General features: G+C 38.8%; 1 protein-coding gene across 1 annotated transcript in view; it reads left to right on the forward strand.

Moving 5' to 3' along the window:
• Positions 1–8,288: 8,288 nt before the first annotated feature.
• Positions 8,289–26,799, forward strand: part of LOC124595370 (rRNA 2'-O-methyltransferase fibrillarin) — a 42,479-nt gene continuing 23,968 nt past the window's right edge. Inside the window, exons 1-4 of the mRNA XM_047134088.1 lie at positions 8,289–8,339; positions 15,560–15,672; positions 16,941–17,123; positions 17,569–17,714. Coding sequence (XP_046990044.1) covers positions 15,660–15,672; positions 16,941–17,123; positions 17,569–17,714 — 342 coding nt within the window. The 5' untranslated portion in view covers positions 8,289–8,339; positions 15,560–15,659. The remainder of the gene's footprint in view (positions 8,340–15,559; positions 15,673–16,940; positions 17,124–17,568; positions 17,715–26,799) is intronic.

Consider the following 26,799-nt stretch of genomic DNA (forward strand, 5'->3'; position numbering starts at 1 on the left):
AACTGTTCGTGGTCTACAGGAATTCGCTGATGTGCAAAAATGTTTTCCATAATCGCGGACTATACTTCAGGTTGGGCAGGCACGAATGATGAGGTCTGTAATTGTAACTGTGGCACAGAAGAACCAAATAAGCTGTTGCTCTTGAATGTAGTTGCAGTGCAGATAAAAGCACTGAAACTGGTAACATAGTCATGTTAGGCTTAATATCAATATCCGCCATAGTTGGGATATTGGAGGCTTTGCGTTGTGGAAATGACACTGTAACTTTCAATTGTCCAACTGACGCAGATGCTAGCATATTGACTAAGGTTGGATTTACACATGGCACTGCATCCAGTGACCATTGCATAGTGGAAGAGACCAGACAAAATCGTGTTATTGCTGATCATGAAACATAACCTGTGCATAATGAATTAGTCCTTCGCTGGGGTCACCATTTATCTGGTGAGAACTTGTATCTACGTATGAAATGAATACAGGTTGGTATTTAACTGGTTAGTTTATTGAGGCTTGTAATGTGTATACGAGAAGATGACTCCACAAATCAAAACCAAAACAGTACAAAGACATCCATCAGGAAAGAACTACTTCACAGATCACACTTCACTTTCGATTAATCGATTGTTCTATTCCCGCTGAATTAAGCATTTTTGTTTTCGCTTTACTATCCTCAATTTCAGTTCCTGTCTCATCTATGAGACACTTTGGTGCCACTAACTGCCTTTACAAGTACATATGACCAGAATTTCTTTCAGCTGTTTAAGAAGTATTTCAACAGTATTCTGCAATGGTAGGCATAATCTTGAGACGTTCCATGCCCTCTTTTGTATGTCGCCTCTCATTTTCATCAGTTTTATTAATGTTTATGTCATTGCACGGTGGTAACAGGCCGAATAAGGTTATCGTAATTAGAGTATTTGTACTGAGAACTCAAAATACTTTTCACTTGATTCCTATGCATGTTGGATTACGTCGCTGGGTGCCCTGTGTGAGGCGAGCGCCGGAGGACGCGGCACATTGCGTTTCCGGTCGGGGACTGCACTTCTGCGAATACTGAGAGGCTCATACATCAATGGGCTTAAGCGCCTGGCGGAACGACTGACGTCGGTCGAGTTTTGCCTATTGTATGCAGGGCGAGACGAACTGTGAGACCTCTGAGTGTCGCTGCAGTTTGTGTGTTTACCATCCCAGTGCGTCCAGAACGAAGACTGCTGGCACCGACTGACTGCATTGTCCTCATGATTCTAAGAATACTTGTGGACTGTGCGCTGCTGGGCGCGACTGTGTGGCGTCAGATGGCCGGTGGTCTAGGCATGTTGTTTTCGTAGCTGGTCAAACGGCAAGTTCAGTGCTCTCATCTGAATAGCAGAGGCATGATTGGTCAACTTAAACTGAGGCTAGTTGACGTCATAAAGCCCTGTTCGAAATTGGAGGGAATCGTCGCTATTGGCGCGAATGATGTTCTGAGACAGTGTGGGGGAATTTTGGAATCAGCACTGAATGCTGATTCGCAGTTTTCGAGGATGGTAGGGAGTTGAGCAATGTTGGCTTCACTCTTGCGTTGCGCGGGCGCTGGGATTCAGGGTCTGATCTTCGTCGGAGTCGGACGGTCTTGCGACTTAATCGCACTTTTTCTGCAGAACTTAGAATGCTCAGAGGTCAGGGGTTGAAACAGAGTAGCTGCACAGCAGTAGTCGACGCCTACATCATCAGAACGCTGCTTACCGACGACCTGCGACAGATTTCAGGATTGGTAAAGTATTTTGCGGCTCCAACATTGTAGGACATATCAGTTTTATACTTAAGTCCTCAACAGCACTCATGCTCGCTTTGCTGCAAGTCCACCTTGCCTGTTTCTCCATGTGATCCCATTTGAGCTCTCACTGCTAATCACGTCACTACAATATAGTTGGGAGAGTAATATTTGATTAATATGGACCTCTAGTCATTATCATCGATCTATTACACCAGAGAGAGAAGGAGCCCCTTGTTTTCGAACCAACTCTTATTCTCATAATAGTTCAGTAAAGCCTATCCTTTAACCTACTGTTTGTGTCGATAATCATGTGCCTTTATGTTCTGATGTATAATAAATCTCATTGTAATATTTAATCTGCATATCATATCATTTTGTAGATATATGCAGAATCCCATTTCCTGATGTTTATTATGATAAAGTTCTCTTTTTTTCTCTGCGTAGATTACGATTTTTGTTACATTACTGTGAGTGTATGCACTCCTTATTTTACCAACTAGCAGGGTCCACCATCACTTCCTTTCATTACCATTGTGTGCATAATTAATTAGATGGTAGTTAAGGAAGGGTCGAGTGCATGTCTCGTTCTCATGCAAAATTCGTCAGAATTAAAGAGGTACAAACTCTTCTCCACCCCAGCACCTCGCAATCTTTGAAGGTCTCATGCATTGCTCTCTTGACAGCCAAATAAAGTCCATAGATCACCTACATGCCTCTGTCATGAGCTAAAAGTTTGAAGTTCCTCATTGAGTTATGATACTACTGCTTCTTTATCTAGTTTACTGAACATACATAGGTAAATCTTTCTACTTGTTTTATTTACCCTTTGTACTTTGGTATTCATTGTTGCTATAACAGTCTCATAGTCACTGATACCAGTTTTGATGAGGACATCCTCAAAGAGGTCTGGTCTACTTGTTGCTATCAGATCTAATATATTTCCATCATGAGTGGGGTTCTGAAATATCTGTTCCAGGTAGTTTTCAAAGAAGCCAGTTAGTAGTATTTCAAAGGGTTCCTTGTCACACCATCGCTAACAAAACTGTAAGTATCTCAATTGATTGTTGGGTGATTAAAGTCATGTCCGATGACTACAGCATGACTAGGGAACTTATTTACAAATAAGCTGAGGGTTTCTCTAATGCTTTCAGTTATGGTACCTGCATCAGGATGTGATTCTGGTGGTCTGTAGAATGATCCAATCATAATGCCCGTCCCTGACACTGAGCCTTGCCTGAACAACCTTGCAATCAGCTTCTATTATTGTGGTGTCAGTTGGATATCTATCATAGCCTGAAATCTTCTTTAGGTTGAAAAAGAATTTGGTTTTGAGTTGATGAAGCCAGAAATGTGAAACCCAAATAAAGGATGTGGTAACAAAGTGTAGCATTGTCTCATTTACATTTGAGCTACATTTCATCAGTCGATTTTAGACGAATGCCACTTTTATCATACTCATTGTAGTAGCTCGTGGAGTTTGCAGAGGTATTGCAAATGTTCTCAGTCGATACTTCGAAACGAACAATAAATGTTAGTCCAGTGGTCATCAAACCTTTTTCCGTAAAAGCCACTATTGATGGTATGGGGTGGCACCTCAGGCTGCATATGTACTAGTCTTATTATTAGTAGGCAACCTACATAAATTACTAAGTTATAAATCCATAATAGAGTAGTTATAGTAAAGGCACGATAAGCTGACTTTTAGCCCTCAAGTTCTGATCATTTAAGTTGGCATCATTTGGGACACATAAATGTCGACTGCTCTCTGTTTCAGGTTGCTGCTGGCCTCAGCAGTCTAAGAGTTGTGACATTATTGCTGAGTGATGAAATGTTGTTTATTCTACTTGTTAATATCAGTATTTGTACCTGTATTTAAATGCACTATTGAATCTGAGACAACATCACAAAAGTTTCATGGTTGCTAGTTTCCCACTATTTATTGTGTAGTATTACAACAGCCTTATTTACTTTAATGTACCTCGCTAGAAATGTGTACTGCATTTGAAAATGATATTTCTGTAACATGTATTCAAGAATCAATATTACTTCCAAGTCAAAATTTATATCATAGCAGGTGATCAGTATGATTCACACATGTACATGGATTTTCAGTTCTGTAAGAGAAAGAATGCATCATTCTTTTTTGCAATTTCAACATTTTGTAGATGTAGGACCAACTCTCATTTTTATTTCATTAAGTTATATTTTGGCGACTACTTTCGAACCAACTGGTTCATTCTCAGGCCTGACCTATTGAGGCTGCACTCAACGTGCATGATCTTAGTCACAACCATCTAAAATTAGCAATACATGTATCACACAGTGGCAGTATATCTCACAGTATACGTATGCTTGCTTTACAAGTCAGAATCAAGTCATTTTATTTATTCTGACTTGTATAGCGACCAGGTGTATGTTGTGACATTTATCTACCATCACTGTGTGATGCATGTATTGCCAGTTTTGTTTATTTATTTCTTAATCTCTTTGTAGACAAGTTTCATTGTATATATATATGGTCATGTTACAGACTATATATATATATATATATATATATATATATATATATATATATATATATATATATATATATATATGTGTGTGTGTGTGTGTGTGTGTGTGTGTGTGTGTGTGTGTGCATGTGTGTGTGTTTGACCCTACCCTTGTGTGGAGCAAGCTCTCTGCTACAACTACAGCTGTGAGCCGTAGAGGGGCCCAGTACGTAAAAGCATAACAATGGGAACCAAGAAAGATGATACAAACCTAAATTGTTTGGGATTTGCAAATGACTTGGCATTACTAGTTAATAATGTACAAGAAGCTAGAAATCAAATAATGAGCCAGCAAAATATAGCACAAAAAGTAGGACTCCAGATATCGTTTGAAAAGACCGAGATGATGGTAAGAGACCCATAGTAATAGATGATGAAATAGTAGACAACAGAAAAATTAAAATAGTGAAGCAATTTAAATATCTTGTAGGGGTTATAACACACAACTTGGATGAAAAGTCTGCTTGGCAAGAAAGAACAAATAAAATGATAAAAGTTCAAAAACTAATATGGTCTACATACAATAAGAAATGTCTATCAGTTCAAACAAAATTAAAATACTGCAAGACAGTGTTTCAGCCACAAGTAACATATGCAAGCAAGACTCGTTTTAAAGTCACTCAGAGAAACAAAGTCGACAAAATACTAAAAGTAGAGAGAAGAATAGCTAGAACATGCATAAATTAAAAAATATCAAAAGGAAGGACAATGGCAGATAGTGCTAAATGAAATAACGTATAGGGAACTGGACCCCATCACAGATACTGTATATAAAAGAGGATTTCTTTCTTTGACCACATAATGAGGACACCAGAAACCAGATTAGCAATAAAAATTATGCAGAAACTGTGGAATCTGAAGCAACAAGTAGGATAGATCAAGGAAATTAAATAGGATATGGGAGAACTAGATATAAACTTGGATGATTTGCAAGACAAGGCAGAAAACGTCAAGAAACTGCAAGACAAGACAATTAGATTTAAACCAAAAGTAGACAAATGACACACAATGAAAAGGGTATTTATAGATGAGGAAAGACAGGAAATATCAGAACGAATGAAAAGATACAGGGCAGTTAAGAAAGAACAAAACATGAGCTTACTGAAGAAGAGGACCAGGAAATGATTGAATAAAGTGGTTTAATGAGTCCATAAAAGCAAGTAATTTTATATATATATATATATATATATATATATATATATATATATATATATATATATGTGTGTGTGTGTGTGTGTGTGTGTGTGTACTAAAGAAAAGATGTCTTTAACATAACTTGAAAGAGACAGAAACATGGAAATTACCACTTTCATGACAACACAATAATCACATGCTCATCTGTGCATTTTCACATTATTATACTTCCACCATCACACTTCAGTAATGTACACCATACACTAAGTAATCTCTGCCATCTTACATTCTGGCAGCCTTACTTCATAACAGCATGTGTTTCAAGGCCCTTGAAACAAACAAAAAAGGGCAAGTAGTAGCAGGATCATTCTTATATAATAAGACTTTACATGTATTTTATATTTGTGGTTACTGGTTTCTGGATACACATTTTATGATGGTCTCCCTGCTTGAACAAGATCCTCTCTGACCTTTAGCTTCTAGGTATTCATTTAAACTACACTGAAGAGCCAAAGAAACTGGTACACCTGTCTAATATCGTGTAACACCCTGCAAGCACCCATAAGTGCCACAACATGACATGACATGGACTTGAAACTGTCTGAAGTAGTGCTGGAGGGAACTGACACCGTGCATCCTGCGTGACTGTCCATAAATCCGTACGAGTACGGGCGAAGGGGGTGCAGATCTCTTCTGAACAGCACACTGCAAGGCATCCCAGATATGCTCAATAATGTTCATGTCTGGCGAGTTTAGTGGCCAGTGGAAGTGTTTAAACTCACAAGAGTGTTCCTGGAATCGGAATCACTCTGTAGCCATTCTGGACGTGTGGGCTGTCGCATTGTCCTACTGGAATTGACCAAGTCCGTCAGAATGCACAATGGCCATGAATGGATGCTGGTGGTCAGACAATAGGTGTTCCCTGTCAGAATCATGCCACTGCAGCTGCACATGCCCCACACCATTTCAGAGCCTCCACCAGCTTGAACAGCCCCTGCTGACATGAAGGGTCCATGGATTCATGAGGTTGTCTCCATCTGCTCGATGCAATTTGAAATGAGACTCTTCCAATCAGGCAACATGTTCCCAGTCATCAACAGTCCAGTGTTGGTGTTGACAGGCCCAGGCGAGGCGTAAAGCTTTGTATCATCAAGTCATCAAAGTACGTGAGTGGGCGTTTGGCTCCGAAAGCCCATATCAGTGATGTTTTGTTGAATGGTTTGCATGCTGACCTTTGTTGATGGCCCAGCACTGAAATCTGCAGCATTTTGTGGAAGGGCTGCACTTCTGTCACATTGAACGATTCTCTTCAGTCGTCATTGGTCATGTTCTTGCAGGATCTTTTCCCGGCTGCAGTGATGTCGGAGATTTGATGTTTTACCGGATTCCCGATATTCTCCGCACACTCGTAGAATGGCCGTATGGGAAAATCCCCACTTCATCGCTACCTCGGAGATGCTGTGCCTCATTGCGCGTGCGTCGACTATAACATCACGTTCAAACTCACTTAAATCTTGATAACCTGCCATTGTAGCAGCAGTAACCGATCTAACAATTGCGCCAGATACTTGTTGTCTTATATAGGCGTTGCCGACCACAGCGGCGTTTTAAGCCAGTTTGTATATCTCTGTATTTTAATATGCGTGCCTGTGCCACCTTATTTGGCACTTCAGTGTATATAGGGCTAAGGAGACTAAATAACGTTTTAATTTGTTTCTGAAAGTAGACGTCCTTTCAGTGCTTTTTATTCTAGATGGGAGTTTATTGCTTAAACTGTATCCAGGGTTTATAGGATCTTTTTAGGATAAGTTGACCTGCTTCCTGTGTAGATGGTCATCGTATTTCCCTTCTGTATTTGTGTGTATCTCTCTTCAGTACCGAGCGAGGTGGCGCTGTGGTTAGAACACTGGACTCGCATTCGGGAGGACGACGGTTCAGTCCCGTCTCCGGCCATTCTGATTTAGGTTTTCCGTGATTTCCCTAAATCGCTTGAGGCAAATGCTGGGATGGTTTCTTTGAAAGGGCACGGCCTATTTCCTTCCCCATCCTTCCTTCACCCGAGCTTGCGCTGCGTCTCTAATGACCTCAATGTCGACGGGACGTTAAACACTAATCTCCTCCTCCTCTCTTCAGTAGGGTAGTACTATTTGCTTTCACGTGTATAATTGTTTTGAATAATTTTTTGGATGGTTATCATTAACATCAGGGACTTTGATTGCAGCCTCAGTAGGCCAGAAGGAACATGTTGGTTCGAAACTAATCGCCAAAATATATATATAATGCAAGTGTGGCAGATTTGTAATAATTCATGGAATTCAACATTACCCCACTTACATCCTCTAACCCCGCAGTGGCCACACTACTTAGCCCTATGGTCCTAAGGAAAGCAACAAACTAGCCCTATCACACAACCGAAATCACTAACCTCAAATAAAATTAAGCACATTTTAAAATACTATTGTCTCTGTAAGTGTTTTTCTTCGTTACTAAGCAGGGCAGCTACACTGTTCAGAAGCTTTTAGTTTTAGTTGACGTTTTCAGATACGGCTCTTAATTGCTAGATGCGAATTATTATAATAAAGCTGCGAACCGCGGGCCGCACGAATTCTTAATTCGGACCGGTTACGGCCCACGAGCCGCAGTTTAACGACCACTATGCTAGCCCCAAGTATTTGTTTTACTATTTCTATAAGCCTTTTAATACATATTTCAAGTAAGACATATCATAAACGCAAAATCTGATTAATGTTAAGGATAATAAAAAGTGGTATACGATAAATTGTGTACTGCATATGTTTGGACGATGATCGATCGCCATAGATTTTGTTTTTTGTTTACAGCTGTGTGCAACATGGCTCCATGGCCTAACTTTGATTATGTACTTTGGCCGGCGGGAGGACAGGCGTCTAAAGCTAGCGAAATGAGGGATGCTCAACTACCGGACCTACCGATAGATGGCTCTACCAGCTGATTACTGTCGTCTGTATTGCCCGCCATATTTGAATTTGCCAAGAAGTTTCTCTCGGTCTGTACGGTGTATAAGGAATTAAGGATTATCGAAATGGTGATTTCTTGTTCCGCTTTCAAATGTACGAAGCGATGGAGTAAGGAAAGTGACTTACCATTTCACAGGTAATAGGACTACCGATACAATACGACAACAATACAGACTTAGTGCGTTTGCTAATTCGATATTTTTGAACAGGTTTCCTCTAAAGCACCCAGAGCTGCTAAAGAAGTGGATTACTTCCGTGAAGCGGAAAGATTTTAAACCTACGTCTTGCAGTTTTCTTTGCGGAAACCTTTTCCGGCAAGATGATTACGTAGTGAGTCCTGGAACGTGGAAGAAACGTCTCAGACCCGAAGCAGTGCCATCAATTTTTGACTTTCCGACACATTTGATGCCACCAAATAAACAGCGACGACGACATGTTAGGATTTTGAGTGACAACGATGCTTCTCCATTTGAGGTAGCTAATTAATTTCCTTGCTATGTGTGTGGTTTTGACTTTTGTGAATTTATTTCGTACGGACACAAATGGGCTACATAGGTCTAAGCAATGTTGTAATACAGTTCCATATTTTTGTTTTTAGCGTTCTAGGATTTTGAGTGACAACGATGCTTCTCCATTTGAGGTAGCTAATTAATTTCCTTGCTATGTGTGTGGTTTTGACTTTTGTGAATTTATTTCGTACGGACACAAATGGGCTACATAGGTCTAAGCAATGTTGTAATACAGTTCCATATTTTTGTTTTTAGCGTTCTGTCCTGGAATCCGTGCTTGATTTGCCCTCTGCAGAAGCTACTGATTGCGTGGAGAATGTTGTCAATGAGAATTCTTCCGTGGAAAGCATGTCCCATTTATCCAATGCAGAAGCTGCGAATTGTGTCGAAATTGTTAGTAGAAGGATGTTTTCACACCCCCAAAGTTTTCTTATAATATTTTTTCATCAAGCCTTGAGTTATTTCAATCGTATATAACGAAATTATTTCTTTATTTCAGAGTGCAGTTGGTTCTCAAGTAATTGATTGTGGTATACAGTCGAAAGTAGAAATGGAAGACAAGGCGACCAAAACTTGCAATTTTTTCTCACACATTGTGCACGAATTAAAACGTAAACTGAAGTGTGTCCGTGAAAAACTTCGAAGAAGAGAGAAGAAAGTGTTTTCCATGGATGACATCATAAGTTCATTGACGGAGAAGGGGCATCTTCCTGAGAAGTTACATAACTTCCTCAATCATCAGAAAGGAACACAAGTGGAATTAGTGTGCAATTTAGTGGACAACTCTCTCTCGTCAAAGGGTAATAGATACACAACAAATGTGAAAATGTTTGCGATGACTGTGCACTTTTATTCACCAGCAGCATATGAATACCTGCAAAAATTAATGCCTCTGACCCATAAATCATTGATTTCCAAATGGGTGGCAAGTGTCGGCTGTGAAACTGGCTTCTTAAAAGATGTTTATAAGTACGTTGATTCGAACCCAATCGTAAGGGACCAGTTCAGCGATTCATGTCTAATTGTAGACAGTGTGGCACTTTGGAAGCAAGTAGTTTGGGACCAAGGTTTTTTAGAGTTTGGTAGGGAAGTGCCTCAGTCAAAAGAAGTAATAGAGGCATCTGAGGCTCTGGTTTTCATGCTTGTCTCTATTAAAGGCAAATTTATATGCCCGATTGCATATTTCTTTATCAACGGTGTACAGGCAAATAATCAAGCCACACTGATGAAATCCGCTTTAGAGAGGCTGCATAGTTCTGGCATTAGGGTTTGCTGTGTTACATGTGATGGCCGCAAGGTAAATATAAATACTTTACGTACACTTGGCTGTACTTTAAATTTTTCCAAGGGTGATTTTAAGAGCTACAATGTTTATTGTATGTTGGACATGTCATATGATGAAGTTTGCCCGAAATGCTCTAGCAGAAGTATCTGCTATTGAGTCTCCAACTGGCATTATTAGATGGCATTTCATTGAGCAATTGAACAAGGTACAACAAGAAGAAGGTGTGACATTTGCCAACAAACTATCAGGACAACATATAAGTTATGTAAATAGAAAATGAATGTTTCATTAGCTCCACAGACTTTGAGTTCTAGTGTGGCAGATAGTATAGAGTTTTTGAGGAGGGTTGGTGATCCAAATATTAAAGGAAGTGAAGCAACAGTAGAGTTTTTGTATAATATTGATAGGATTTTTGATATTCTGAACTCCAGAAATCCATTAGGTAAAGGGTATAAGAGCCCCCTGAGACTTGACAACAAATCTTATTGGCTTGGTATTAAAAAAAAAAAATTAAATTAAAAGAAAAATGGCTCTGAGCACTATGGAACTTAGCATCTATGATCATCAGTCCCCTAGAACTTAGAACTACTTAAACCTAACTAACCTGAGGACATCACACAACACCCAGTCAACACGTTGGTATTTTCAGACACACTGAAAATTATATCAAAAGCTTAAAAATCATTGGTGTTCCATTGCTGCTCCATGCAAGAAATACTTTTGCTTTTGGGATAATTTTCAATATGCAATCAGTAAGGCACATAGCTCTGACAAGTATGCTTCGTGTTGAATCTCCTTTGAAGCATTTGCTAACATATAAACTGTCACAAGACCACATAGAGCTTTTTTTCCCCTGCATTCCGTCCAGATGTGGTTGGAACAACAATCCAAATGCATACCAGTTCAAATGTCCCATGAGAAAGTTCCTCTTGGGTGTCACTGCAATGAATGGGAATTGCTCAAATTTTAATGTATGTTGTTTGCCACCTGTTTATGATTTTCATGCAAGAAAGCATGTAGTAGTGATGAAAGTGCTGCAGAAAATGAAGTAGAGGAGTGGTGTGCACTTCTTGATGATAAGATTAAGTTCTCATTTCACAAGTAAAACATACTCTATTATATTGCAGGGTATGTGTCATTGCACCTTTCAAGGCAGATCACATGCAAAGACTGTCTTCACATACTGAAGCCACCAGTAGTTAAATCTGCATTAGAATGTGATTCTCTCTATGCTTTTCCCAATATGGCCAATAAAAATGCATTTGTAAATTTTGTTAACTGGGGAAAACTGGTTAAAACAAGTGACTGCATGTACTCTGTTGTAGAATACTCAGAAACTGTTTTAGATGTTTGTGACTGCTGGGGATATGTGACAGAAATATATACAGGCCAAGATTTTGCATTGTGTTAAAAATAAATTTGTAGATTACCCATTTCCTGCTCTTGGTCATGATTACCGTTATGAAATTAGGATTGAGGACCTACATCAGACTCAACTTGTTTGTAAGATTGCTTCCCTATACTCCTGCATACGCTTAAAAATGTGGAAAAAAGCCTGCTGAGAAAATTTTAAACAACAAATCAAGTATAAGGCAGAAGTTAAATAAACTCTCATTTTTTAATCATGTATAGTGCTCAAATTGGAAAAATTACGTAATGGGACATTCCATGCAGATGGGTGTGACATTTTGACAGATTTTTTAAAACTATTTTGTCCATAGATTTGTTGTTGTGTAATGATGAACTTCAAAAGATGAATCACATTGAAGTAAAATTAAGTCTTTACATCCTGTGTAGATATTGTAACAAAATTATAATTGTTTATTATATAAGCTTATTTTAAGATGTTTGGTGTTACAAAATATGCACTTGCATTAAAAACGGGTGATTTGTGTCAAATTAATGAAAAAAAAGATGTTCTGAGACTTATTTGACAGATGGCTTTCAGTGTGAGAAAATATGTCCCTCAATAACTATGTTAACTTGAATTTTTCACTTTAAGAAAACAGTTTAATCACAGGATGGGTGTGATCTAATGAAGTATGCAGTGGCCCTATGTTTAAAACAGTAATGTTTGTGGATACTCTGCAACATAAGAGCAATAAAATTGTTACTCTGTTAATTCTTGTTTTAATACTTCCTATAATGAACACAATGTTACAGTTGATCATAAGCATTCTTATTACTTTATAACCATTCTAGAATAAGGGGACCTGAGTCAGGCAATACCTATTTTCTGAATTTTGTCTTTATTTTGCTAGGATGTCTTTCTATTATATTTTCCTGTGTTGAGAGGGGGGGGGGGGGAGAAGAGAATGCAAATAATCATATAGAATTATCTTTCTAGCAGTACAAAGTGCAGAATACAGTGATTACAGGTACACATGGAAATCTAGGAAATTTCAGTATTCATGTTACATGCCTAATTTTCATTAACATTTACCTTAATTATACGGTTACACTTTTTGCTGATTTGAACTGTGTACTACATGTTAAAAAGATTTTGTTTGGTCATAGTAATAAAAGCATTTCATTTTGTTAGTTCATATGTTCCATACGGAACTGAAATTATTGAGTTATGATGACAAAGGAAGGAAATAACATTAAGGAATCTTACTTCACAGAAATTATGTAACAATGGTTACACTTTTTGCTAGTTAACTTTAACATAAACCATTTAGTTTTCCATTAAGAGTGAAAGCAGTTGCACGAGTCACGTAAAGAACAAAGTTTCCCATAGGGAACTAAAGTATTTTACGTTTGAGTTATTGCAGACCCAAAGTATTGTGATCTTCATATTTCTATTTAAAAAAGTTTGTAACACTCAAATTCACAGACATTTTGGAATCTGTACATACATGTGTGTAGCAAGGTACTTTTCATGTGCCATGTGGAACCTTTAATTTTCTGGTTTAAATATAATTTATTTCATGAATTACCTTTAATACCAGCATGCCATGTGGAACCTTTAATTTTCTGGTTTAAATATAATTTATTTCATGAATTACCTTTAATACCAGCACTGTCTGAATGCATTATTTACCATTTAGAAGAAGAAATATTAGTGTACAGAATAACAAACCTCATGAAAAATGCGAGAGATTGTTCTGTACAGAACTCGGAATGGCTCTTTATCAATAGCAGGTAAAAAAGAAGGCTTCTATTAAATGTTCAAAGAAACCAGTCAGTACCTCTTAATTCGCCATAGAGGTGATACAGTAATAAAACAATTTACTTTTTTCAGAATTTCTGCTAAGTATTAAAAGTGTGAAGACGTATTCAATTAGTATTTGCTTTACCAATAACCTGTAGTACAAGCACACGTATAAGCAGATAATTATGGGAGTCAAGAGTTATGTTAAAATTAAAGATACTGACTGTTATTACTTGCTCACAAAGCATTGTAGATGCTGTACAGTTTATGCTGTATGTGGTGTACCCAATGTGATTCCTGGAGGACATAATATTCTGTTATCCCATGGGAGTGCACTGGTACCACACCTATTGAAAGTACGTTTTGTTGTGGAATAGTTGTATCAGATGTCTGTACCAGAAAACAAATCTCCACTGTGACACCCTTATGTTCCTGGTATGCTATTAGCTATTATTACAGGAATACTCTTCACATGGAGGAGGAAGCATAGTGAGATTTTCTTTTTCATCATTTCCAACATTGTACACAACTTTCTTGCACTTTTATGTTATCAAATTTTTTCCCTTGATAATCGAAAAGAGAGAGGGGAAAAAAAAAAAAAAAATTTAAGCGAGCTTTCATAACTGAAAACTCTACTTGCGTCATTTGTTATTTTCAAAATGTTACTCTCTTTCCAAATACTGTCCTATTTCTTCAAACCAATTTTGAATTTCTCAGGTTATTACATATTATTAACTGTACGTTGTCCACCAATACTTCTGTTATTACCAGATAGTTTGTAATGTGGCACTACCTTTGTGCCACTGGTATTGGCTAGTGTACTTTTGCAGATAAGAAAATCGACTGGACTAGATTGTCCTGTCAGTATAGGACAAATTCAGACAATATGGAACTTTTTACACTAAATTTGCAATATAATGTCACCCTTGTCTCACACAGATTGTAGCAGCCATTGGGGTGCCTGTCTGGCCAGCTTCTGCAGCTTTCACTTTCAGGTTTGTTTTTTGCTTGGGCCGTATACTGACAACCAGTCATTCCAGTGATTGACACCATGTCAAAGACTGGAACCAAGATTCACAGAAATAGAATTCTATGGTTGTAATTCAGAGTGTAATTAATTTTGCTCACTGACATGTTTTGAATTCAATTTTAAAATTGTTTGTGTGTCAGACTGGAAAATTACAGTTTTAAGACACCCCAACCTAAAATTAACAGCTGTGATCGAGGTTCTTTTCAACAAGTTCCTTCACTTCCTACATCATCATGGATCAGTCCAATATAATATTATTACTAGACTTAACTTCCAAATGATACAAGTCAAGCATTTAAGAGGAGCCTTAACGTTGGGCTTTGTGTTTATCTCATTTAAATGTATTTCTTGTCTCGTATCAAAGACTGTAGCACTGTTAAAAACTGGTGCTTCTACCATATCACTCAGTTTAAATGCACCGTGTCATGTACAGGCGTTAATAAAATCACGGCATTTAAATTACTGATCAAAGAGAGTGCCAAATTCGTAAGTGCATGTTGCAATTACAGTGTCAGCATATATGCAGATCGGTAATGCATCACTTCAGATAAAGAAAAAATAACGATTTTTTCTGTTTATACGTAAGTAATACTTTAATAGTTCAGTTGTAATTTCTGTTGTCAGTAAAGATACCCCTAAGCACACGATGTCAACTTTTTTTTCAAGAGAAGTCTTCACTGTTGTCCACACTTGATTTTCCGAATTATACCAGTAGTTAAAAGCTTGGGCAAGTAAGGTAATTTGTTGACCTCCATTGAATCTCAAATAGTGTTTTAAACAGGGCAAATAAGTAAAGCACTCATAAAACAGTAAACAATTTATAGGTCAGCTTGTCAAACTTTCAAAACACACTCGAATTTAGGAATTTCATAGCAGAACTGTCACTGTTTTTTCTCGCTAGATTAGAAACACTTCATTATGTTGATGTGTAGATATCTAGAACATCCAATATAAAATACTTATGAGGGCGCAGAACGAAAAACATTTTCATCGGTGTTTTGACACTTCGTTTTTTTGCCAAATTCAGATATGGCGGACACTCAATGATACAATCTCTTGCCGGCACGCGCTAGAGCCATCTATCGGTAGGTCCGGTAGTTGAGCATCCCTCATTTCGCTAGCGTTAGACGCCTGTGGCGGGAGGTAGCTTTTGGAGCGTGAAACGTGGAATCGTTGTTTATAAGTGTTAAGTGTATTGCATTTCTGCGCTATATGCGCTGTAACATTAGTTACTAGTTTCGCAATGGGCAGACCAGGTAATTACACTTAATTTCACCCAGTAAATACGTTTCATAAGTGTCTAAATAACACCACGTGTTCGCCGGCAAACATTTGTGTCATTGAGCACATAGATTCCCCCGACACTAAAAGTTTATTTAATTTCCACATGTATAGGCTTCAGTATATGGATAAATTGTCGAAGAAAATTGGGAACATTTATGCTAGTCAGAGTTTGAGTTCCTTGTACACATATTTCAAAATTGTGAAGCTGGAAATAAACCAAAACATTAAATTACTCCTCCTGAGGTTGTTATAAAGTTTTCATTAATTTTGAATATTGCTATTTTCAACAGACTGACGTCGACTCAATCATTTGATGTGTTAAAACATCTAGTGTGGAGTACGATTCAATGTGTAATATTTACATGAGGATAGTTTGCATTCCTCTTGATCCATTTTGTTTATTTTTTAAAGTGGACTGTTTATGTACTGGAATGTTTACATTACGGCGTAAGTCATCAAAACTTCTTGTGGATAAATTAATTTTTTCCTTCCCAGATCACACAAAGATTGCGTGATGGATAGTGTTGCATTTCACCGTTCAGTATTTATGCACGTTGCTGTTGGAACTGTGATTATTTATAACAAACTTCAAAAGATAGTGTACATCCTTTAAGGTCCCTACAGCTTGTCCCATGATACCAGCATGAGTTTTTTTTAAATCGTTCATTATTATATGTCAGTGTACTTGATTTCGCGAAATAAGTTAGGTATGACATTTTTATACGGAATTTTAATGCGAAAATGACGTTCAGTGCTTAGTTTGTTTCTGTTAACCACTAAATATCGATTGAATGCCATGTGGTAATATTTATTTGAGTGAAACATGCAGCAAAATAATTTTACTGTTCTCAAAATTTCCTCTGAAATGTACAGTCCTAAATATTTTACAGAAATGTGGATTATTAGAGTCTAAATATTGATTTTAAATTTTGTGATATTTTGTGGAGAAAGAACTATGAGTTGCACTAAATAATGATGGATAAGGTACTTTCTATGTAACTACTCACAGTCTTGGAGGAGAAAGACTGCTGGGGCTTTGATCCTTTGACTTCCTGCCAACTGTTTGAATCCTGGTTATTAGTAAATGACTGACTCTGCCACTTATCTGTGCTACTTTTCTGTGTTGCGTGTATTAAAAGAACTCTTATCTGTGTTACATGCTGGCTGCTGAAACATTCACAGCTCATAAATATTTGTCAGTAAGGAAGATATTTATTTCTCTAATGCACAACTGTTGCAGGTTTCTCTCCAAGAGGTGGTGGACGCGGTGGCTTTGGTGGAAGAGGTGGTGGAGGTGGCTTTGGTGGAAGAGGTGGCGGCGGTGGTGGTTTTGGTGGTAGAGGGGGTGGCCGTGGAGGTGGAGGGCGAGGTGGATTTGGTCGCAGTCCAGGAGGCCGCGGAGGAAGAGGTGGTAGGGGTGGTGGTGAGTATAGAGTATTTTTTTATTTATTTATTTTAAATCACTCGAAGGTTAAACATGAGCATTTAAATCATTTCAATTTTTGTGAGTTTTCTCACTTGGAAATTTATGACGTTTTAATACTGTGTCATTTTGTGTCTTTTAGATAATGATCTCATTTATTTAAATTGTGGGTGCTAACTTTTTACTTAAGCTGTTAAATTCAGCTGAGGAATTACTATATTTTCATATTGTTATATGTTGTTACTTCTTAAGTGTTCTGGATATCTGTTTAATTGGAATTACATACCTGCATCAGAGTAATTCATCATTTGGACGTATCGTAAAGCAATGAATTTTTTTTGTGTTTGCTGCAAAGCGTCTCACAAGTTTCCATTAGCCTGGCAGACTGGTATATATCCTACCACTCCATTTGGAGTATTTGCTCATGTTGTTTCCAATTTCCTAGGTGGTTTTAAGGGAGGCAAGACAGTTATAATCGAACCACATCGACATGAGGGTGTGTTTATAGCAAGAGGGAAAGAAGATGCTCTGGTCACAAAGAATATGGTGCCTGGTGAATCAGTGTATGGAGAGAAAAGAATTGCAGTTGAGGTTGGTATTTATTTAATTTTTAATTTGTTGGATTTTAATCGTAGGAGGGCTCTAGTATCCAACTTTTAATTAAAGTCTGTAGTGCATGTAATAAAATCAGAATTCACATACCATGTATTTTTTAAAACAGTCTTGCAGTGTTGTTGCCAAAACAAGAAAATAATATTCAACATTTCTTATAAACTTGATTTGTGAGCTATGTTAAATGTTTATGCATAATTAATGTAAATCTGTAGGACACTCCCGGATAATGAATCTGTTTGCAGTGTTGAAAATAAGCTTATGTTCTTTTTGGTCATAATTTTTGTGTTTGCCTCATTAAATGATAGATGATATAGATGTGTACTCATTTATTTGTGATACGTTAGTAATTCCATTAAAGAAATTATTTTAGTATCTGGGCAGATAAAAAATTTGCAAGTAGTCACTACATAGCTGAACAGTCACCCTTTTCTGTTCTTCTGATTGCAGCTTTTGGAGGTAGCATTTGGGTGACAGTAGCGTTTTTATATACCTTTATTGGGCCTCCTGCCACTGTAGCACAATAAACTGTAAAAATAAAAAACGCATTTTTGAGAGGCAACCAAATACGACCCAACTGCTCATGGGAATCCTAGAAATAGAAACCTATTTGCAAAAAAGAAAACCCAGCAAATATATGTGACAGTGAAGAATATTAATGTACAGCTTCAGTTGCAGTAATTGCACTTGTGCTGTTACATCCAAGTCTAACCATACCCTCAAGTATCGCAATATTTAAATCATGACATATTTGGGGAAAAAACCACATCTAGTATTCTACAGTTGTGGATGCTGACTGTATGTTTAGTGTATTATGTCTTATTTCTTGTATGTGGTGGCTTGGGTCATGTTGTTTATCGAAGTTAGGGTCGACAGAAGCGTCCGATCCAACGCGTCAGCTTTGACCCGTGACGTAAGGGTGTTGTGTGTGACGTCATGACGGCGCGGAGTTTGGTTTGAGTGTGGCTGTCTCCAGTTCTGTTTTATCTTATTTTATTTACTTTTCTGATCTGTTTGTTCTATCTTGTGAGATTTTTTTTTTTTTTTAAATTTAAAAACACTTATTACTTATTTTAATTATCTGTTTCCTCGAATTTCTGTTTTAGTTTATTATATTTATCTTTCTGATCTGTTCGTTCTATCCCGTGAGATTTTTTTTTTTTTTTTTTTTTTTTTAAGACAAAAAACACTAATCAGCTACTGAAGCATCTTTATCTTCTATGGGCTGCAGGGGTTACGACCCCTGGGGAGGTGGGTGGGTATTCATGCAGGGCTGTCTTCACTTATATGTTGTAGCTACGCAAGGCGTCTAAATTTGTTTATATTTAGCTTGCCCCCCACCCGAAACACCCCATTTCCCGCACTTGTCTCGTTAGTGTCATTAGGCTTCTTGTGGAAAGTGTGTGTGTTTGTTTTTGTTTCCGCCATATTTGTGACATCATGGGTCAAAGCAGACGGGTGGGATCGGACGCTTCCATATTTCCCAAAGTTATGTAGATCTTTTGAAAAGCCAATCAATGGGGGGGGGGGGGGTTGTATTTCTCTCTCTCTCTCTCTCTCTCTCTCTCTCTCTCACACACACACACACACACACACACACACACACACACACACTTTTTTGTGAGATTGTGGTGACTATGATCTGTATTGTAGCTGTGGCCTAGGATATGTTGGAAGGTGAAAGCTTCATTCTGAGAGTAGGCAGAGCAACTAAATGCCTCATGGCAGTCTAACACTTTCCATTGTTGCAGTTATTTCCTTGATCAAAAATGCCTGTTTTTGAACTTTAGAGTGATATTTGCAAGAACCTCATATGTTTGAAGATTTTAATAACAAGAATATTCCCATAGCAGTCCCATTACTTCCTTTTTTTTTTATGTGAACCACAAGTCATTTTTCAGGCACTTATCTCCATCATGTTAATGACATTGTTAATCTATTGCTGCAATATTGTGTTGTTAAATAAACCCATATCCTCATTAATTCTGGAAAAATCACATTTCCTTTTATGCTTTCTTGGCTTTAACGAAAGTACAGAATTTCTGATTCTGTCAGTTAAAATACTTGCGAGTTTTTATTTGCACATAAGTTCAGTACTATGCGGCAGATAAATTTCTACCTATATGTGATTTTAGCGGCATTTTTGTGATGAGTTTAGTTTTATAGGTAGTTATTTTTCTTCTGTTTGCTTTACAAAAGCCACAGTTTCTTAGCCAGAAGATTAAAAATAAGTACCACATTGTATTAATTATGACTCCCATATTCCAGTGCCAATTGTGAAGTGTGTGCACAGATAACTTACAAGGGGAGGCCGCCAATTGTGAAATTCAGATTCGATTCATACTACGCATAATAAAAGCTCATGGCCAGAGGTGTAATGTGGCAAAGCACCAAGATGCACTTCTCAGCCGTTGTCGAGAAAATCGACAGTTAAAAGAAACCGTTGCGGTGAAATACACTCTACGATTAATAGTTTTCTACAGCGTCGTAGCGCAGCAGTAAGTGCACCGGTTCGTAATCCGAAGGTCGCCGGATCGAATCTCGCGCCATGCAATTTTTTTTATTATTAGTTTTTTGTAATTCATTATATATATATATATCACACACTCTATTAATGAATTGCTTATGCATGTTGGTGAAGGCGGATCACTCTCCAATTGTACCGCCTCCATTTTTCCGTTTTTTTTAACAGGGTGTACCAAAGCTCTCCCGTCCGCACTGATTTTCGACAATGTTATAAGTTGCGCTAGGGACCGCATCTACCTTCTTTCGAAGTTAGCAGGCAACTACGCTGTTATGCGGCGGCTCGTTTTGGCCCATTCAACATCAGTCCTTCAAGTGTAACGAGCGAGTAACGGAGTTTATATTTCATACCTGCCACAGCGAATTTGTGTTCGTGAGGTCTCTATTCTAATTCGAACGTTTGACTTACGCTATAGGTATTCGTTTAACTATACGTGGTTAACATTATGAAGACAATTAATAACATTTGTGAAATACAACTTTGTTTGCGGAAAACATAATGATGTTCGAAGTCGCCAGTTTTTCCACGACAAACGACTTTCAACAACTTATTATATGCATAATTGTTGCAACTGATTGCCGGGAATGATGTCTGTGTGTGTGTGTGTGTGTGTGTGTGTGTGTGTGTTTATACACACATTTGAATTACAAAAAACAAATACTAAAAAAAAAGTTGCATGGTGCGAGATTCGATCCGGCAACCTTCGGATTACAAACTCGAGCCCTTACCGCTGCGCCACGACGCTGTGGAAAATTACTAATCGTAGAGAGTATTTCACCGCAATGGTTTCTTTTAACTGTCGATTTTCTCGACAACGGCTGAGAAGTGCATCTTGGTGCTTTGCCACATTACACCTCTGGTCATGAGCTTTTATTATGCGCAGTATGAATCGAATCTGAATTTCACAATTGGCGGCCTCCCCTTGTTAGTGTCTCTGCACAGATAGCATGCTAGTAAAAGGTACAGTAGTAGTGGTAGTGAGTGGGGGGGGGGGGGGTTCATTGTAAATGGCAGCTCTACAGTATGGAAGGTGCAGTTCAACTAACTGAAGCACTTATCTTTCATAATATAGTAATTTAAGTTCAGAAGTTTCAGACTAAAAGTATCACGGGAAAGGGTCGTCACATGAATAGCTAAGATGGCCACGAAGGGGTGGACTTCCTTAGCAGCTGTGACAGGAATTGATTCTGTACATGGGCCAAGTTATTTTTCCTGAGCATTATGTATTTAAAAAAAGTTAATGTGTACAAAGTTATTTCAGCCTATGAAAAACCAGTATATCTGCATTTGTAGTGGAAGACAAGGATAAAATATCCATTTAGTATATTTATATTTTCTCTTGGTGTGTTAATGTTTGTTTACATGATACATTCTACTTTCTGAAGGATGTGGTTAAAGAAAAATTTGTGACTTGAATCATATTGTTTGAGGTGTCAGACCGTCCTGAGTTTTTTAAAGTGGAATATATTTCTTATGTATAAAATCTTTGTAATGTTATGGGCCTCTCTGAGGTTTATTTAACAGTTCGTCCAAAAACAAAAACCGAGCGAGGTGGCGCAGTGGTTACTGCCGGCAGCATGCTTCCCCGCCCTTCCCTAATCTGATGAGACCGATGACGTCACTGTCTGGTCTCCTTCCCCAAGCAGCACAACACACAAAATCACCACCATATGATTTAGAGGAGGGTAAAGATCGTAGAGGGAGACCAAGAGATGAATACACTAAGCAGATTCATATGATGTAGGTTGCAGTAGGTACTGGGAGATGAAGAAGCTTGCGCAGGATAGAGTAGCATGGAGAGCTGCATCAAACCAGTCTCAGGACTGAAGACCATAACAACAGTAACATGATACTACCATCACCATTGGCTTCGTCTGCCCTATCCAAGGACACTGCATTCCCCACCCTTTCATTCATGTGATCACCTTTTCCCTGGGAAGCCAGTTAAACATATTGCTCACATACTCATGATAGGTACCCATCATACCAGACAAACATAATTTAACTACAGTGAATGTTAAAAAAACGTTATGTTAACAGAGAAAGTGTAAGTGTGTTTTACTGTAGTTGAAACTTTCAAGCAATACTCACTTTGCATGAATTCTTTTGTTTCTTCTAGCAATTCAGAAAAGATCTTTCTTGGTCCACCCATTCGTCCTGCAATATGCTTCCCTTCCATAGTGAAAAGTCCTGTCCAGTGTTCCCTGTTTGTTAGTGATTTCTCTTTGTTTTGCTCTTCTTCAAGCTTTGCAACGATAACGTGTCAGTTGCAACTTACTCTTAGATGTTTGGATGACTGGACACAGAAGAGTGTTTTTAAGTCCGTGTGTGTTCTTTTTCACCGTTCTTATTCGATTTTAACCTTTCCTGAGTTGAGGATAAGGGACACTGTCCTCGCTTTTAAAGACACGGTGGGATTTCTTGGGCTCATTTTTTATTCGAAGGTTACGTGGTTACCTCATCTTAAAGACCTGAAACGACAGTCACTTACGGCTTTAAGCATTTTAAAGTGTCTTAGCCACAGTACATGGGGAGCATACAGGACTTGTCTGCCCCAGTTTTACAAGGCGTTTGTGCGATCTCGGCTCGATTATGGGTGCACGGTGTATGGGTCTGTGAGGCCTTCTTACTTAAAGATGTTGGACGTTGTGCACCATGAAGGGCTTCGTTTGGCCACTGGGGCATTCAGAACTAGCCCCATACCAAGCCTCTGTGCAGAGGCTGGTGAACTGCCACTTCATATGCGGTGGCGGCTACTTACGGTGCGCCAGGCGTATAAAACTTAGTCCACACCATACACACTTGCATACCATACCATTGCTCAGCTTCTTCTGGCATGGGTATTTCATAACAGGCAACGAGGGACGCGGCCCTATGGGATTCGTGCACAGGATTGCCTCTCTGCGATGGATATGGCTGGTCTTCATGTTTTCCGTTGCGGTTGGAGCAGATTTCCACCTTGGCTCTTCCGGAGACCCAGACTTATTTTAGATTTGACTAATTTTAAGAAAGATAGTACACCAGATTTTACATTCCAGTCTCAGTTTTTTAACGTTTTAGATGGGCATCACGGTTTTACCGTCGTTTACACTGATGGCTCAAAACAGGATAATTTCATTGGCTGTTTTGTAGTGCTCCCTGATGAATATACCGTTTTTGCAGCGGAGCTCCACGCGATCCTGAAGGCACTGGAGTGGATGAATCATGTTTGGGGCAATTGATTTCTCCTCTGCTCCGATTCTCTTAGTGTCTTACAACCATTGCAGAATCTGTACCCAACTGAGGAGATGGTCCAGCTGATATATGAACAGCTGTACTTGCTCCAACGGCGGGGTAAGGAGGTGTCCTTCTGCTGGATGCCTGGTCATGTAGGACTATGGGGCAATGAACATGCCAATCGGGCTGCCAAGGAGGCCTGAAGAGAGCAGGATGTGGTCCAGTGTCCTATTCCCTTGCAGTCTGTCATTTCTGCACTCCACAAGAAGTGCATGGAGTTGTGGGAGTAAGAATGGCTGGTGGTGACGGCCAATAAATTGTGGTTGATGAAGTCAACAACTCGGGCGTGGCGTACCTCCTGCCGGGTGCTCAGGTGGGAAAAAGTGACCCTCACGCGTCTTCGGATTGGGCACTGTCCTCTCACACATAGTTTTCTATTACAGCGGGAGGTTCCCCTGATTTGTGATGCTTGTGGTGTGCACATCTCATTTTAACAGACTGCATTTTATACCGTGATGCGAGGGCAGAAGCACAAGTTGATGGGGATCTGTCCTGTGTTTTAGCTAATGATGAGATGTGTGTGTCTAGGGTTTTAAAGTTTTGTGATGTGTCTGGACTCTGGCTTAACTTTTAGGCTGGAGGTTTTAGTGTATTGCAAAGTGATGGGCTCCTCCCTTTTTCCTTGCGGTCAGCCAGCCACTACCATTCTGCTATATTGTTTCAGCTCCGTCTACCACTTTCTTCTTGGGTTGCCCATGTTTTAGTGCCGGCGGCATGCTTCGTCCCATGCTTCAGTGTGGGTAGGCACATATTTTTCCCAGCTAGTTTCCTGTGTCTTAGTTCTGTTTGATCTTATTGTTCTGAGTCTTTTCTTGACACCAATCTCAATAAGTTACTGAGCGGGCACTGAAGACCTTGCCATTGTGCGCCCTTAAAACCCTCTCCTCCTCTCTCCCCTCTCGGTAGGACGATGGTTCAATCCAGTGTCCGGCCATCCTGATTTAGGTTTTCCGTGATTTCCCTAAATCGCTCTAGGCAAATACCAGGATGGTTCCTTTCAAAGGGCATGGCCGACTTCCTTCCCTGCCCTTCCCTAATCCGATGAGACCGATGACGTCACTGTCTGGTCTACTTCCCCAAGCAACACAACACACAAAATCACCACCATATGATTTAGTGGAGGGTAAAAATCGTAGAGGGAGACCAAGAGATGAATACACTAAGCAGATTCATATGATGTAGGTTGCAGTAGGTACTGGGAGATGAAGAAGCTTGCGCAGGATAGAGTAGCATGGAGAGCTGCATCAAACCAGTCTCAGGACTGAAGACCATAACAACAATAACATGATACTACCATCACCATTGGCTTCGTCTGCCCTATCCAAGGACACTGCATTCCCCACCCTTTCATTCATGTGATCACCTTTTCCCTGGGAAGCCAGTTAAACATATTGCTCACATACTCATGATAGGTACCCATCATACCAGACAAACATAATTTAACTACAGTGAATGTTAAAAAAACGTTATGTTAACAGAGAAAGTGTAAGTGTGTTTTACTGTAGTTGAAACTTTCAAGCAATACTCACTTTGCATGAATTCTTTTGTTTCTTCTAGCAATTCAGAAAAGATCTTTCTTGGTCCACCCATTCGTCCTGCAATATGCTTTCCTTCTGGTTATGCCTGCAATTATGTCTTCCATCCAGTCTGTTAAATTTGTTTATTGTCTCTCTCTCTCTCTCTCTCTCTCTCTCTCTCTCTCTCCTAGTAATCATCATTCATCTATCCATTATTTGCTGAGCAACCATAAATCCTAGGTCTCACTGTTGTAATTCTAAACTGGTAATACAGAGTAATTGTAGGCTTACATTTTTGCTTTTACACATGTCTTTTTGCTGTCCATCCAGTCCTCTTCATCTACCCTAAATACAAAAACCGCTCAAGAGAACCTATAACTTAATTGTTATTTTATAACAACGAGAATAATCAGTTTTTGACAATATAATGTAACTCAATAGATAGAAAGGTCTACTCACCATACGGTGGCAGGACAGTGGTAGAAGGGTTGAAGGGGAAGGGAGAGGTGTTCTGTTATTGAGTTGTTATTTTGTACTTTTCCTTTCCATTTTGTTCATCGTGATATTCAGTTTACTTTCAAATAGATACAGTGAACTTGTTCAATTCAGTTATTATTATTTTGAGTTAATCTGCACTAGAGGAAACAAATATAATGTCATTAGCGAAATTAGTGTGGTAGAGATAGGTTCCATTAACCTGTATTCCTTCTTTGGTTGCCCAGTTTAAGGGTTTGCAAATTTCCTCTAGAGTAGTTGAAAATAGTTTTGGTCAGGCGAAGCTTGTAACTACAGACTGTAAGGCAGAGTTACACACACACACACACACACACACACACACACGCGCGCGCCAGTTAACTCCGTGTAGCATAGATTTGGGATGTGGTTTCTATGGTTCTATGGAGTACAGCCGTTACGGGCTTCTAGAGTGCCCGACTAGCTGCACCTAAGAGGGTCAGGCGAACATCCACTACTTACTACAAAAGGGAATGAATATAATCGCTGAACTTTTGCCATGAAGTCGTGTACCTAAATCTCTCTTTAGTAGCTTAATGATTCATTAATTGACATTAATATTAATGATTTGATAGTATTGAAGAACATTTTTTCTTGTACTGAGATTTCTAGCCATGGTAGTGAAGTCTTGCTAAATTTGTAGATGTCTCACTAGAATGAACTAGAGTACAGTAACATAAATGTCAGCATCTGGCAATAGTTTCACAAAAGCCTTGCCAGCTAGTTCCTTACCGTATTTAGTCAAATCTAAGCCGCACCTGAAAAATGAGACTCGAAATCAAGGGAAAAAAAATTTCCTGAATCTATGCCGCACCTGAAATTTGAGACTCTAAATTCAAGGGGAGAGAAAAGTTTTAGGCCACACCTCCAAATCGAAACAAAGTTGGTCCATTGTAATATGAGACACAATTTAGGTCTAAGCTTAGCAGTTAAGCTTTGCCAGGTAGCCATTGCTATGCCTCAGGCGCTCTCCATATTTATACGGGTACCCTTGCTTTTTCACGTGCTTCGTCTAGTTTGAATTGATTGCTTATTTTTCTTTGATCTGATAAGTGCCGTTCTCTTTGTTATAGGTTTTTACGTCATTCTAAGCCGAAAATGCATTATTGTACTGAAACAAGGAATCGTCTCATTGGCGAAACAATGGCAAGAGACTGCTATTTGTTGTTACTTAAACTGCTGCTTTCTTTGATAGTGATCAACAAGAACCAAATAATAGACTGCGTATGATAGA

Source organism: Schistocerca americana, chromosome 2, assembly GCF_021461395.2.
Source record: "Schistocerca americana isolate TAMUIC-IGC-003095 chromosome 2, iqSchAmer2.1, whole genome shotgun sequence".
NCBI classification, from domain to species: Eukaryota; Metazoa; Arthropoda; class Insecta; order Orthoptera; family Acrididae; genus Schistocerca; species Schistocerca americana.